Source organism: Cyprinus carpio, chromosome B19 (genome assembly GCF_018340385.1).
Source record: "Cyprinus carpio isolate SPL01 chromosome B19, ASM1834038v1, whole genome shotgun sequence".
Lineage (NCBI taxonomy): Eukaryota > Metazoa > Chordata > Actinopteri > Cypriniformes > Cyprinidae > Cyprinus > Cyprinus carpio.
In genome coordinates this window covers 17,697,384-17,712,547 of record NC_056615.1, presented here as the reverse complement: position 1 = coordinate 17,712,547, position 15,164 = coordinate 17,697,384, and the positions used below count along the sequence as shown (strand labels likewise).

The 15,164-nt window shown below is 34.4% G+C and overlaps 2 protein-coding genes, 1 long non-coding RNA gene and 2 other non-coding genes across 5 annotated transcripts; 1 reads left to right on the top strand and 4 right to left on the bottom strand.

Moving 5' to 3' along the window:
- Positions 1-3,355: 3,355 nt before the first annotated feature.
- LOC109057538 (1-acylglycerol-3-phosphate O-acyltransferase ABHD5) lies at positions 3,356-6,635 on the bottom strand. Its single transcript, XM_042745587.1, has 7 exons — positions 6,487-6,635; positions 5,917-6,002; positions 5,429-5,837; positions 5,195-5,343; positions 4,439-4,550; positions 4,136-4,337; positions 3,356-4,063 (listed from the first exon to the last, which is right to left on the bottom strand). Exons 1-7 carry the CDS (start codon positions 6,525-6,527, stop codon positions 3,965-3,967), a joined length of 1,098 nt encoding a protein of 365 aa, XP_042601521.1. The 5' UTR covers positions 6,528-6,635; the 3' UTR covers positions 3,356-3,964.
- A 744-nt stretch (positions 6,636-7,379) lies between these two features.
- Positions 7,380-7,451, bottom strand: trnap-agg. Its single transcript has one exon. It is a non-coding gene; the product is annotated as a tRNA-Pro (tRNA).
- A 2,192-nt stretch (positions 7,452-9,643) lies between these two features.
- LOC109078594 lies at positions 9,644-11,135 on the bottom strand. Its single transcript, XR_006157330.1, has 4 exons — positions 11,108-11,135; positions 10,361-10,472; positions 10,073-10,259; positions 9,644-9,992 (listed from the first exon to the last, which is right to left on the bottom strand). It is a non-coding gene; the product is annotated as an uncharacterized LOC109078594 (long non-coding RNA).
- Positions 11,136-11,557: 422 nt separating this feature from the next.
- On the bottom strand, positions 11,558-11,629 carry trnap-agg. Its single transcript has one exon. It is a non-coding gene; the product is annotated as a tRNA-Pro (tRNA).
- A 980-nt stretch (positions 11,630-12,609) lies between these two features.
- LOC109110941 (60S ribosomal protein L14-like) lies at positions 12,610-14,693 on the top strand. The gene is made up of 6 exons (XM_019123893.2): positions 12,610-12,729; positions 13,322-13,423; positions 13,568-13,662; positions 14,173-14,272; positions 14,425-14,478; positions 14,588-14,693. Exons 1-6 carry the CDS (start codon positions 12,727-12,729, stop codon positions 14,651-14,653), a joined length of 420 nt encoding a protein of 139 aa, XP_018979438.1. The 5' UTR covers positions 12,610-12,726; the 3' UTR covers positions 14,654-14,693.
- Positions 14,694-15,164: the final 471 nt, after the last annotated feature.

Here is a 15,164-nt window from a genome sequence, read left to right as displayed (position 1 = left end):
TTGAATGCAAATTTGAATGTTTAATTTGCTACATGCCTTTATGTCACTCTCTGTTTCTTTTTTTGTTTGTGCTGCAACTGTTCGGCTCATTCCATTGCACAGAAACATTTGATTTTAAGTCTATTAAAGGGAGATATGTCAACATTTTTCTACCTGGGAACAGGAAAAACTCACTCTGCATAAAGTCGAGGTGTTTGCAGGTGAGAGTTAAAAGGAGAGAGAAGGTGGTTTGTTTATGCACATGTGTACTGCATGTGTTATTAATGATGCCTTGATGATGTTCTTATTTTATCGGCAGACTAAGTGATGAGCAACGAGATGAAGTTACACCTCAGTCCACTCATCCCTGAAGCAAAAAAAAAAAAAGAAGCAGGATAAGTGCACTGTGTTTTTCTTAAAGTGAAAACTTTATCCCAAAAAGCATTTCCTTATAGTTGTGACACTAAACATGTTTTACATGTTGTTAGAGTAACATACAATGAGGTTGCATGTCTCTTTTTTATTTATTTTTTATTTCTGTTTGCCTGTTTTAACTGCAGTTAACTGGCCTAATATACAAATAGTGCAAGCAAAGCTAAAAGGCTAAAAAAAATAAATTTTGTAAATTTCATTAGATGAGAATAGAATGGCCATTGAGAATAATATAGGGTGCTAAAAATGTTGCTGTCAAATGAAAGATGCAGCCTTACAGATTAGGGGGGAAAAATCAAATGTTACACAATTCTTCTCTTACTTTGCAGTGTTTAAATGAAAACAGTCTATTTGGTTACTATTTCATCTCCAGTTGTAACAGCAGTGGTCCAAGCAAACAATTTGTCTGATTATCGCAACACATTCATTATGTGTTGCACCACGTCTAAAGTAAAATTAGGAAAGTGAAGAAGTTTTTACTTGACCTTCACTTTCTTAGGGATCTGCCATTGGTTTATTACCTGTAAAAAGTTTCATGAGAACTGGTTAAATTGTATAATCAGTGTGGGGCATTGATTAAATTGCACAAGATTCCATTAGTTACTTTTATTTGAGCTGGCTCAAAATGCAGATCATGGTGTGGTTAACTTGATGCACACACATATCAAATATATCAGTCAAGGCCATCACTGCTCTTAGGCCTCAACTAGCATTCAAATGGCAGTTGAGTTCTTCACAAGTGCCTGATGTCTCTCCACTACTTGGTCACCTTTGATATCAGTAAACATATAGCCATGATGCCCCAGTTTAGGGAAACTGAGGTTGATCCATTTTTCTGCTTTTAGAAGAGGAAGTCTGCTCCACCCTTTCTTTAGAAGAAAGTTTGAAATATGAGACTGAAATCAACAATCCTTGGGAATACAAGCTGGTTCCTGAAGGCTATAGACAAAGATTCTGATTATTTGTGAATCTGATTGGAATCTGATCTGTCCACATAACTGTTTATTCAGCTCCAAATCTTAAATCCAGATCTCATCTTTTTTGTCTATCAGTTCAGAATTGTATAAAAATAAAACTTTCCAATTTGACTTTTATTTATATAGTGTTTGTTTTTTATATAGTGCTTATATATATATATATATATATAGTGTTTGAAACCTGTCAAGCACCCCCACCACCTTCCTCCGGTTAAACACCACATTTTTAACTGCAATAACTTAATACAAAAATATTCACTGGATACAGGGCATGACATTAACTTTTTTGCTCACCAGCCACTGTGGCTAGTGGTTTTCCAAAATTAGTTTTCCCACCAGTCACAGTTTTGTTGTTAGGAAATTGCATTTTATGATTAAAGTTATTGCATACTAAAATTTATTTCAATTTATTTCCAGGTCATTTTAGACTATATTTTCCCTAACATTATTAAATGTGTGCGTTATCTTTTCATATCAAATTCTTAAATTTTATTAAGAATTTCATTTAATATAATAAGACACTAATCAAAATACAATCAAATGAAATCAGTGTTAACAAAACCGATCTTTCCACTGCAGAAGAGACAGAAGAAATGGTATTTAGATGCATTTACACAAGACAGTTTAATGAAGCTGAATAACAACTGCATAAATAATATTATGAGCTTGGTGTTTTAAATTTTTTTATTATTATTATACAAATATTAAATGTTGGACAAAAATGCAAAGATTAGCTACTTTTAAATGTGAAAGTAAATCGCCAGTAGGTGGCAGTAAGTGAATGTCTTAATGAGTAAGTCATTGAGGCATTCATTCAAACGTTTCGATCAGACGGCTGATTAAATCAAGAATGAAGCAAGAGCCAGTCTTTATGGACCATGCAATAATTGACTCAAATTATTAATTAAAAAATGCAGATCATTATGTTTCGGTATAAAACTGTGTGTTTGTGAGAGATGATTGACTCAAATTATTAATTTAAAAATGCAAATCATTCAGTAACGAAATACCCCTGTGTGCTGCTCAGAGATGTTGACTATATTGTATTAAAACGTAAGTCACTTAAAATTAGCTACTCTTGTATAAATTGTTCTATAAACACAAGCACGCACAATTGGTTATAGTTTGTTTGATGAATACTACAGCTACATGATTTAAAAGGTAGACTTAGGAAAACCATAAATCAAATAAACATTAAAATTCAATTTAAAAAGCTGGTAGCAAGTAACAGGGTTTTTTTTTTTTTTTTTTTTTTTGAATTATACAAATATTAAATGTTGGACAAAAATGCAAAGATGAGCTACTTTTAAATGTGAAAGTAAATTGCCAGTAGGTGGCAGTAAGAATTTAAAAAGCTGGTTGCAAGTAACAGGGTACAGGGGTTAAAGACTAAATGCTGGTTTAGTTATTAAGCTTGAATTCCCCATAAGAAAAAAAGTTTGTTAGACCATTATTTCTTACAACAATGGACGAGGCTGATGATGTTGACATTTTTTAAGCTATTGTAAGTTTACACTACATAAAACATAACTCAAATGGACAGTAAATGCAGTAATTGCAAAACATTAATATTCTTTATCCACCTGAGCTACAGCGCATAATTTACTCAATGATCCTTCCAAGATGGCTCCTTCAGTTTTTGTGTGTGTCATAAAGCTTGAATTATTTGAATGTTGTGATTTCTTTGACAGGAGTGAACTATAACCTTGTCCATTTTAGGTAAGCATGGTCTTATATGCACACGGAGTAAAAACATCAAGATTTGGGATGTCTATACACAGCAAATGAAGGCTGAATCTCCAGTCAGAGGTGTTCAGATGAATCGGAGTTTGAATTGAGTGAAACACCATTGATTTATTTTATGAATTTTGCACTCTCAACCCCGTCCTCATAAAGCTTATGAAATGTGCAGATGTAGGTTACATTGTTTGATTTTGCATGTATGTGAGATTAAAAGCATATAGAGATTAAATTCATAGTGTAGACAATTTACGTAAAACAATATTCTCAATAAACAATGTTATCAGCTTGCCAGTTATACTTTGGATATATAAGATTACATTTTAGACATATTCCTTGCCACTGACAAAGTAATGACCGCTTAAAGCATCAAAACATCGTCCAGGATTTGAACCCGACCTCTCGCTCAAAAAAAATCACCCCCCCGTGTAACTGTGAACATCTGCCAGCTATCCAGAGGGCACGTTTTCTGTCAGCACACAAAAGCAAAACCGTTTATTTTTTGCAGTTTTCTTATTTTTGCTTGTGTAATATACTGACATATTCAGAAGTACTGGAGATTTTCCTAATTAAAATAAATTACTTTGTCGTTGTTGTAATATAACAGATGTTACACGAGAAGCATTATTTGCATAGGCCTAGGTATTTTGTAAAGCACGCTTGCAGAAAGCTATAAATGATGAGCAAGTTTTAATCTTTCTTTCCTTTATATTTTCTATATCTCTTCTTCCTCTGTCTCTCATTTCACACCTTCATCTAATCCTCCTGCCACGTACATGACTTGGGCTCACATAGCCTCTCCACCTCACAATTTTTGTTAATTTTTTCTCTCTCTCTCATTCATCCTTCCCATTGTGCTTGACATTATTGCATATCTTGAGCACAGCCTGGTTGAAGTCATCTGATTGGTCTGTGAATACGTAGTGACCCGCACCCTGAATGACTGAAGGAATTAGGAAGAAAAAGGTGACTGTGGGGAGTTTTACAGGGGAACACAATGTGTTCACTGAAATCAAACTTACTATGATTTCTGTGTGTGAGTTGGGTCTCATTTCTTGAATGGCTTTTCCTGATTGGCCATCGATGTTGGAACGTGATCCGTAGATGAAGGTAATGGGAAGAGAGGGACTGATCATCTCCACACGATTCATCATGGGGTGCTGAGGCCATGCGTATGGGATTGTCATGTTTTTAAACGCTGTCTCACCGCTGATCAATCACAAGACAAATTAGTAGCCTAAACATTTTTAATTTATGTCTGTTAGGTCAGAAAAGAGTTAATCCATCCGGGTTCGTGGTTTACACAGTACCTGGCTGTTTGTGCGTTCACATGGTATATGTAATCAGCCACTGTGTCATCGGCAAATACAGAAGCATATTTCTGCTTAAAATCTGATCGCAAAAGCTGTAGCAACAAAGGACCTGAAAGAGAAATAAATTTGAAAAAGATAGCTCAGTCACCTCACTGTGGAAGATTTCCAAATCAGCATAAAAAAATAAAATGGTTATAATTTATTTCTCGTGATGACCTTACACAGTATTAGGCAGGATCACAATTATGATATGACTTATTTTTGCTAACTGCATCTTTATTTCTCACATTGAATTTATATCTTGCGATTCATTGCATATTTCTTCATAGTTCAGATTTGTTTGTGTGTGTGTTTAAGTTTCAGACCAGTGTTTGAATATTCAGTTTTAGGCCTATATATTCCATATGTATTTATTAATATTTTTTTGCATATTATTTTTATATTTTCATTTGCATTTAATTTTAGTTTAAAAATAATAATTTTATGTGCTTTTTTTAGCTTTGTTTTTAATTTATTTTTAATATGTTTTTTTTTATTTCAGTTTTAGTAAGTTTAATATGTCATATATTTCAGTTTTAGTTGTCAGCTTAATATGTCAGGTTGCACGGTTGCCACAGCAAAATTTCTCATTTTTAATTAAGTTTTATTTTTTCCATTTATATTTATATTTTACTTTATTTCAGCTGTTTTATTTACTGAAAGTGATTTTTACTAGTTTTGGTTTCAGTTAATGATAATTACACTGTTTCATACCCAGTGGGCCTGCCAGCCTAAGCAGACCAAGAGGGTTAAATGGATTCATTGCTGCTCCGAATACTTTAATCCAGATGGGAACCCAGTGCTCCTGAACATTTGGTCTTTCTGCAAAACCCCATGGCTCCACCAACACCAAGTGCTTCAATCTGTGACAAAATCATTATAGCAGACATTAAAAGTATCCTTGAATGATTCAGGATTGCTAAAATGTTATTTGAATTCCAAACACACCTGTGAGGATATTTTAGGGCATATGCAGTAGACACATATCCACCAAGATCATGGCCAAGAAGAATCATATATTCCAACCCTTCTGCTTTTCTCCAGTCCTCCAGGGCTTGTACAAACTGCTCCTCTGCGTCCTTGGCATCTCTGCCGAACGTCGGTCGACTGCTGCGTCCAAAACCCAACATGTCCAGTGCAAACACGGGCCGTCCTTCCAATGCAAGGGCAGGTATGTTTTTTACCCACAGACCCACTCCACCCCCAAAACCATGTAGCAGCACCAGTGGGACATGATGGCATTGATCCCCAGAGGCTGAGAGGTCAGATGAGCTTTGTCTTTCATTAAAGCCAAGAGTCCATATGTAGTTGCCGTTAGATATGGGAACATATCCTTGAGTAAACTTCACTTTGATGGCTGAAAATGCAATAGAGATGTTGAATGGTTTGTATGGGGATCAGAAACCTTTTAGGAGTTACCCTTACAGTACACTTACGTTTCAGGATTTTGTTTTCTGCTTTTATAAGATGGGAGAGTGAGGTGGGACACCAGGACGGCAGCCAACTGGAGATCCACCACGACCTGTGATATACAGCGAACATTATGGGTATCCACCACGACCTGTGATATACAGCGAACAGATACAAAATGCACTCATTAAGCACACATAATAATGCCTAGATTTTGCTAGATAATGCCTAAATGCAAACATAATAATGCCTAGATTTTTTCTGTTATTGTGTCCATCTGCTTTCTCATCATTCTTCTGGCTCTTGTGTAAGAACATTTTCTGTCTAATATTTAGAACATGCCCTTTGGGTATTTCACAATATGATTACATGATCCTTACTTATATTTATTTAACATTTTCTGTATTTCCTATACTGTCATTAAAGAGTTGTATATACATTTATGTAGGACTATGTATTTAACATTGTACCAACCACAAGCTAGTAATACAGAATAGAAATTTCCAATGTGTAAAGGAAAAAAGTTCTGCTTGCATTAACATTTATCTCTTCATTTCATGAACACACGCGTATAGAGATGTATACGTGCAGCTTACCTCCTTTGTGTAAGTAGAAATTCCTCTTGATCTGTTCTCATAGTTCCTCATGTATTGTCATCACTGACATATTATTTCTGTGAGAAAGAGGACTGAAACACAGGCAGTGCAAATAGGGAATTGGTCAAAGAAGATCCCTAAGGGCCAAACATGCACCTTTCACCCATTCTTGGTTAGAGCTCATATTCATTTTCATTTATAGCCAACAGAGGTCACACATCTCTATACAACCAAGTTTGTATCTTTGGATCTCTCAAATTATATACACTACCGTTCAAAAGTTAGGGATCAGTATGATTTTTGTAATGCTTTTTAAATAAGTCACTTATATTTATCAAGGCTGCATTTATTTGATCAAAACTGTATTAAAAACAGTAATATTGTGAAATATTATTACAATTTAAAATAATGGTTTCCATTTGAATATTCTTTCAAATATAATTAATTCTAGTGATGGCAAAGCTGAATTTTCATCAACCATTACAGTCTTCAGTGTCACATGATCCTTCAGAAATCCTTTAATATGCTGATTTATTATCATTGTTGAATACAGTTTTTGGAAAACTATGATGCTTTTGTTAGGATTATTTGATGAGTAAAAAGAACAGTGTTTATTCAAAATAGAATTCTTTTGTAGAATTTACTTTTAAAAGAAATTAATACTTAGTCAGCAAGGATATGGTAAACGGATTATATATATACACATAGGCCTATACAATGTTTTAAATTGAAAACCAACAAAGATTAAACAAATGAATGTAAAGTTTCATTGAGAACATCATATTTTATTTTATTATTTATTAAGTTAAATATAATTGAAATAATTTATCATTTAATTGCCATTGTTGTGAGTGACAGACAGTTATGAGCATTTGAAGCATCTGAAAAAGAAAGGGCTCGTCCGTGATTTGAACCCGGGACCTCTCGCACCCTAAGCGAGAATCATACCCCTAGACCAACGAGCCTCCTGGATAGATTCTTGGGACGATTTCCTTTCAGCACAAACCTGCCACGTTTAATGTAAAAAGTGTATTTACGTGTAACTGTGAGACTCTGACGGGTGCTTGTTACTGCCACCCAGCGGTCACACACTAAACTGCGTGCACTGGAAGCTTTTCTACCACCTCTTGCTATGACCAGCCCAGCACACACACAAAAAAACTTTTCTTTTTGCTTATTACACTGGATTATTTACAAGTACACAAGATTTTCTATAATATGTGACCCTGGACCACAAAAACAGTCTTAAGTTGCTGGGGTATATTTGTAGCAATAGCCAAAAATACATTGTATGCGTCAAAATTATTGATTTTTCTTTTATGCCAAAAATCATTAGGACATTAAGTAAAGATCATGTTCCGTGAAGATATTTTGTAAATTTTCTACTGTAAATATATCAAACTTATTTTTTGATTAATAATTTGCATCTCTAAGAACTTCATTTGGACAACTTTAAAGGCGATTTTCTCAATATTTAGATGTTTCTGCACCCTCAGATTCCAGATTTTCAAATAGTTGTATCTCAGCCAAATATTGTCAGATCCTAACAAACCATACATCAATGGAAAGCTTATTTATTCAGCTTTTAGATCATGTATAAATCTAAATTTCGAAAAATTTACCCTTATGGCTGGTTTTTGTGGTCCAGGGTCACATATATGTTTACTCTGTGATTTGTTCCAAATTATTCACATGCAATTCGGATATGTTCTTTTGAACAGTTCGTATCAAACTGCTTAAACGATTTGGGCCATTTATAATTACGACATCACATGGTCCCTGATATACGAACACTGTACTTTCTTTCTTTTTTTTGTTGTTGATTTGCAGCCTTTACTTATGCTTAAACTTGTCCGTGTAATTATTATTTCTTTTAACAAATAATAATAATAATAATAATAATAATAATAATAATAATATTATACTCTTCCTCGGTATTATTTTTTTTTTTTAAATCTTTTTTTTTAATTTTTTTTTTTATTATACAAATATTAAATGTTGGACAAAAATGCAAAGATGAGCTACTTTTAAATGTGAAAGTAAATTGCCAGTAGGTGGCAGCAAGAATTTAAAATGCTGGTTGCAAGTAACAGGGTACAGGGGTTAAAGACTAAATGTTGGTTTAGTTATTAAGCTTGAATTCCCAATGCATTAAAGAAAAAAGTTTGTTAGACCATTATTTCTTACAACAATGGATGAGGCTGATGACGTTGACATTTTTTAGGCTATTGTAATTTTACACTACATAAAACATAACTCAAATGGACAGTAAATGCAGTAATTGCAAAACAGTAATTTCTTTATCCACCTGAGCTACAGCGCATAATTTACTCAATGATCCTTCCAAGATGGCTCCTTCAGTTTTTGTGTGTGTCATAAAGCTTGAATTATTTGATTGCTGTGATTTCTTTGACAGGAGTGAACTATAACCTTGTCCATTTTAGGTAAGCATGGTCTTATATGCACACGGAGTAAAAACATCAAGATTTGGGATGTCTATACACAGCAAATGAAGGCTGAATCTCAGTGCAGAAGGAGTCAGACTGAGTGACGGAGTTTGAATTGAGTGAATTATATGAATAAATATTGTAATTTATTTTATGTGATCTTGCTCTTGCAGATTGGAAGTCAACCAGGGTTTTTTTTTTTTTCGAGCTTATGAATTCAGTGACCAGTCAGAGGTGTTTAGATGAATCATTGTTGAAACACCAGACTGAATTTTGCACTCTCTCCCGTCCTCATAAACAACAATGTGCAGATGAAGGCTACATTTGATGCATGTAGAGATTAAATTCATAGTGTAGACAATTTATGTAAAACAATATTCTCAATAAAAAATGTTATCAGCTTGCCAGTTATACTTTGGATATATAAGATTACATTTTAGACATATTCCTTGCCACTGACAAAGTAATGACCGCTTAAAGCATCAAATCATCGTCCGGGATTTGAACCCGACCTCTCGCTCAAAAAAAATCACACCCCCGTGTAACTGTGAACATCTGCCAGCTATCCAGAGGGCACGTTTTCTGTCAGCACACAAAAGCAAAACCGTTTATTTTTTTTTGCAGTTTTCTTATTTTTGCTTGCGTAATATACTGACATATTCAGAAGTACATGAGATTTTCCTAATTAAAATAATTTACTTTGTCGTTGTTGTAATATAACAGATGTTACACGAGAAGCATTATTTGCATAGGCCTAGGTATTTTGTAAAGCACGCTTGCAGGAAGCTATAAATGATGAGCAAGTTTTAATATTTCTTTCCTTTATATTTTCTATATCTCTTCTTCCTCTGTCTCTCATTTCACACCTTCATCTAATCCTCCTGTCACGTACATGACTTGGGCTCACATAGCCTCTCCACCTTGCAATTTTTGTTAATTTTTCTCTCTCTCTCATTCATCCTTCCCATTGTGCTTGACATTATTGTATATCTTGAGCACAGCCTGGTTGAAGTCATCCGATTGGTCTGCGAATACGTAGTGACCCGCACCCTGAATGACCTTGAAGGAATTAGGAAGAAAAAGGTGACTGTGGGGAGTTTTACAGGGGAAGACAATGTGTTCACTGAAATCAAACTTACTATGATTTCTGTGTGTGAGTTGGGTCTCATTTCTTGAATGGCTTTTCCTGATTGGCCATCGATGTTGGAACGTGATCCGTAGATGAAGGTCATGGGAAGAGAGGGACTGATCATCTCCACACGATTCATCATGGGGTGCTGAGGCCATGCGTATGGGATTGTCATGTTTTTAAATGCCGTCTCACCGCTGATCAATCACAAGACAAATTAGTAGGCTAAACATTTTTAATTTATGTCTGTTAGGTCAGAAAAGAGTTAATCCATCCGGGTTCGTGGTTTATACAGTACCTGGCTGTTTGTGCGTTCACATGGTATATGTAATCAGCCACTGTGTCATCGGCAAATACAGAAGCATATTTCTGCTTAAAATCTGATCACAAAAGTTGTAGCAACAAAGGACCTGAAAAAGAAATCAATTTGCAAAAGATAGATCAGTCACCTTACTATAGAAGATTTCCAAATCAACATAAAAAAATAAAATGGTTACAATTAATTTGTCGTGATGACCTTACACAGTGTTAGGGTGTTTGGCAGTTTTGATATTATTTTTTTTTTTTTTCTTAATTTTTTTTTTTTTTATCATGTTTTTATTTTTTGTGTTTCATTTCATATTTCTTCATAGTTCAGATTTGTATATGTGTGTGTTTAAGTTTCAGACCAGTGTTTGAATATTCAGTATTAGGCCTATATACTCCATATGTATTTATTAATATTTTTTTGCATATTATTTTTATATTTTCATTTGCATTTAATTTTAGTTTAAAATATAATGATTTTGTTATGTGCTTTTTAAGCTTTGTTTTTAGTTTGTTTTTAATAACAGTTTTTTTATTTTTTTTTTAGTTTTTTTTATTTTTAATATTTCAGATTTTTTTTTTTTTTTTTTGTTTTAGTTGCAAAATTTATTTTTTTTTTTTAAGTTTTATTTTTTTCCATTTATATTTATATTTTACTTTATTTCAGCTCTGTTTTATTTACTGAATGTGATTTTTACTAGTTTTGGTTTCAGTTAATGTTAATAACACTGTTTCATACCCAGTGGGCCTGCCAGCCTAAGCAGACCATTTTACAGTCTTCAGTGTCACATGATCCTTCAGAAATCCTTTAATATGCTAATTTATTATCATTGTTGAAAACAGTTTTTGAAAACTATGATGCTTTTGTTAGGATTATTTGATGAGTAAAAAGAACAGTGTTTATTCAAAATAGAATTCTTTTGTGGAATTTTCTTTTAAAAGAAATTAATACTTAGTCAGCAAGGATATGGTAAACGGATTTTACTATATATATAGGCCTATATAATGTTTTAAATTGAAAACCAACAAAGATTAAACAAATAAATAATGAAGTAAAGTTTTATTGAGAACATTATATTTTATTTTATCATTTATTAAATTAAATACGTAATTTAAATAATTTATCATATAATTGCCATTGTTGTGAGTGACAGACAGTGATGAGCATTTGAAGCATCTGAAAAAGAAAGGGCTCGTCCGGGATTTGAACCCGGGACCTCTCGCACCCTAAGCGAGAATCATACCCCTAGACCAACGAGCCTCCTGGATAGATACTTGGGACAATTTCATTTCAGCACAAACCTGCCACGTTTAATGTAAAAAGTGTATTTGCGTGTAACTGTGAGACTCTGACGGGTGCTTGTTACTGCCACCCAGCGGTCACACACTAAACTGCGTGCACTGGAAGCTTTTCTACCACCTCTTGCTATGACCAGCCCAGCACAAAACACCCAAAAATCGTTTTTGCTTAATATGCTGCATTATTTACAAGTACACGAGATTTTCTATAATATGTGACCCTGGACCACAAAACCAGTCTTAAGTCGCTGGGGTATATTTGTAGCAATTGCCAAAAATACATTGTATGCGTCAAAATTATTGATTTTTCTTTTATGCCAAAATTCATTAGGACATTAAGTAAAGATCATGTTCCATGAAGATATTTTGTAAATTTTCTACTGTAAATATATCAAAACTTAATTTTTGATTAATAATATGCATTGCTATGAACTTCATTTGGACAAATTTAAAGGTGATTTTCTCAGTATTCTGTTTTTTTTGCGCCATCAGATTCCAGATATTCAAATAGTTGAATGTCGGCCAAATATTGTCCGATCCTAACAAACCATACATCAATGGAAAGCTTATTTATTCAGCTTTTAGATAATGTATAAATCTAAATTTCCCCTTATGACTGGTTTTTGTGGTCCAGGGTCACGTATATGTTTACTCTGTGATTTGTTCCAAACCATATTATTAACATGCAATTCGGATATGTTCTTTTGAACAGTTCGTATTAAACTGCTTAAACGATTTGGGCCACGGTTTTTTTTTTTTTTTTTTTTTTTGATGTGCAGCCTTTACTTATGCTTGCCTGTGTAATTATTATTTATTTTAATAAATAATAATAATAATAATAATAATAATAATAATAAAAGACATTGTCACAGCACACTCTTGGACTTGTATATGATAAACTGTTCAAAAATGAAAATAAACGGCTGCAGTGGCTTTTACATCACAATCCTCTTCCAGTCCTACGCGTTTGTAGAGGCCGCGCACGCGCAGTACTCAAACGGAAGGCTCTTCATTCCAGAGCGGAAGTCCTTTAGTCCTTTTCTGCCACGGGCTGCCATCATGGTGAGTGATCTCACTTACGCGGAGTCTAAAATCAAATAAATATGGTATTTTATGAAACATTACAGGCCAAGAAAGCATCGGAAACGTATTTTAATGACCTAAATATAGTATTACTACAGTGTAAGTGAATCTTACAGCGCTATCGGTGAGGAAATATGCTTCAGACATGTCTCGAAACAACGTGGTGGAGTGGGTTAGGCCGGAGTCTGAACATATATCAGCCGTCAGACTGTAAAGTCGTCTTTCACATTTAATTACCATCAAGCGATGCTAAAGTAACGAAGACCCTTAAATGAACGCGTTTTATAACGGGAATGCCGTGTGTAGTTCAGTTCTTTCTTACAGAGGCACGCGTGATCTCTCAGCGGGACAGTCGTGCTGTGGACATAAAGCTAGAGACTTTTGGAAAGGGAGATTCTGCCTAAAATGTATTTAGATACGTGTACTTATGTCTTATAATTAGATAAGACGTCCAATAAATGCCCGGGGATTCAATAATTATATACTCACAAAGCGAATTTTCTCACTGGAATAACTTTGAAGTGAAAATGCATCAATACTCATCTCCTGTGTCCTGTATGTTAATTTTCAGGTGTTTAAGCGCTTTGTCGAGATCGGCCGCGTTGCCTTCGTTGCGTTCGGTCCTTACGAGGGCAAACTGGTGGCGATCGTAGATGTCATTGACCAAAACAGGGTGAGTTTTGAATACATCTATACTGTATAATATGAGCGCACAGTCTTTTCACATTAAAAAGCTTCATAAAAATATATTGCATGGTTAAATCACACATGGCAGTTTTGCAGAGTCATAACTGAGGTTGTTTTTAATTGTCCTCAGGCACTGGTAGATGGCCCATGTACTGGAGTGAAGAGACAAGCTTTGCCATTCAAGTGCTTGCAGCTCACTGACTACGTCATCAAAGTACCTCACAGGTGAGTTTGTGTCTGGAGCGGTTTCCATGTTTTATGGGTACATTGCTTGTGTTTTGCTGGTCTCATTGTAGTAGTATTTGATCATCAGTGGCTCCTGTGTATCTTAATTTTGCTCTGCTTTCAAATGCCAAAATTGATTTCTCATTTTCTAACATTTTAGACCAACGTCAGAAGTTATTTGAAACTTACTTCGAAAGGGCTGTATTTGGGTTTTCATTTGACACTTCTGAGGCGCCTTTTAATATTAAAATCTCTTTAAATATACTTGCATTTACATGTTAAAAAAAGATCTGGTGCCTTCATTTCACTTCAGTGCCTCTGCATTATAGACCTTTTTCACATTTCTGGGTTTCTCAGCAGCAAGGTTATCATTGTTGGGTTAACTTAGAGAGAAGTGAATTTTTATTTTTTTAATGGGACATTTGTCACTTTTGGGGGCATTTTCGCCCTGGGCACTAGTTGATTTCTGTATGTTTCACTCATCACCTTTTCTGTTTTGGTTTGCTTCAGTGCCCGTCAGAAGTACGTGAGGCGCGCCTGGGAAAAGGCAGAGATCAACAAGAAGTGGGAAGAAAGCAGCTGGGCCAAGAAGATTGAGGCCAGAAAGAAGGTGTGTAGCAACATAGAGAGCCGGTTGAGATCTCTTGCACTTATGCCAGTTGTTATTTGGATGATGATTATTGAATGAATGGCATCTTTTAGCCTGATCTAGCAATTTCTGCTTCATTTTATTTTCTCACCATGCTAATTTTCTGTTAACAGAGGGCCACAATGTCTGACTTTGATCGCTACAAGGTGATGACGGCCAAGAAAATGGTATGTTTTGTCAGACTGTAGTACAAAAAAAAGATCTTGCGCTGCTTATGATGCTGCATTGTCAGAAAATGTGATTATAAGTAAACCTGTTTTTTGTTTCTCTCTACAGAGGAACAAGATCATCAAGCACGAGGTGAAGAAGCTCCAGAAAGCTGCAGCACAAAAGAAAGCTTGAACTATCTTAAATAAACGTGTTTGACTTGTAAACTCGTAAATGTTTGTTGTTTTGTGTCCATTATCTTATGGATGATTTTGTACAGGTGGAAGAATTTGTGTACACTTGTATATTTTTGATGAGTTCACACTGTTCTTGATCTCGTGAAGAGGAATGGAAAAATTCATGGCATAAATTTTATGATCTATGTGCAACATGAAAACTGGTTACATGCATATATCATGAATGGAAACATTACAAGAAGGTCTCATTTGTTAACTTTAATGGATTAGCTAACAATGAACAAAATATTTTTATGCAATTTATTGATTCTAATAAAATAGATGCTCATGTTAGTTCACAGTGCAGTGATATTAACATAATGTAAAAAGTTAATGAAATGTTGATATGAACAGTAAGATTTAGATGTAGCATTCACTTTTGACAATGTAGTTAACAAATCAAACCTCATGCCTCATAAACTAGCAATATTTTTTTTTGCAGTATTCAAATCTAGGTTAATATTAATTTT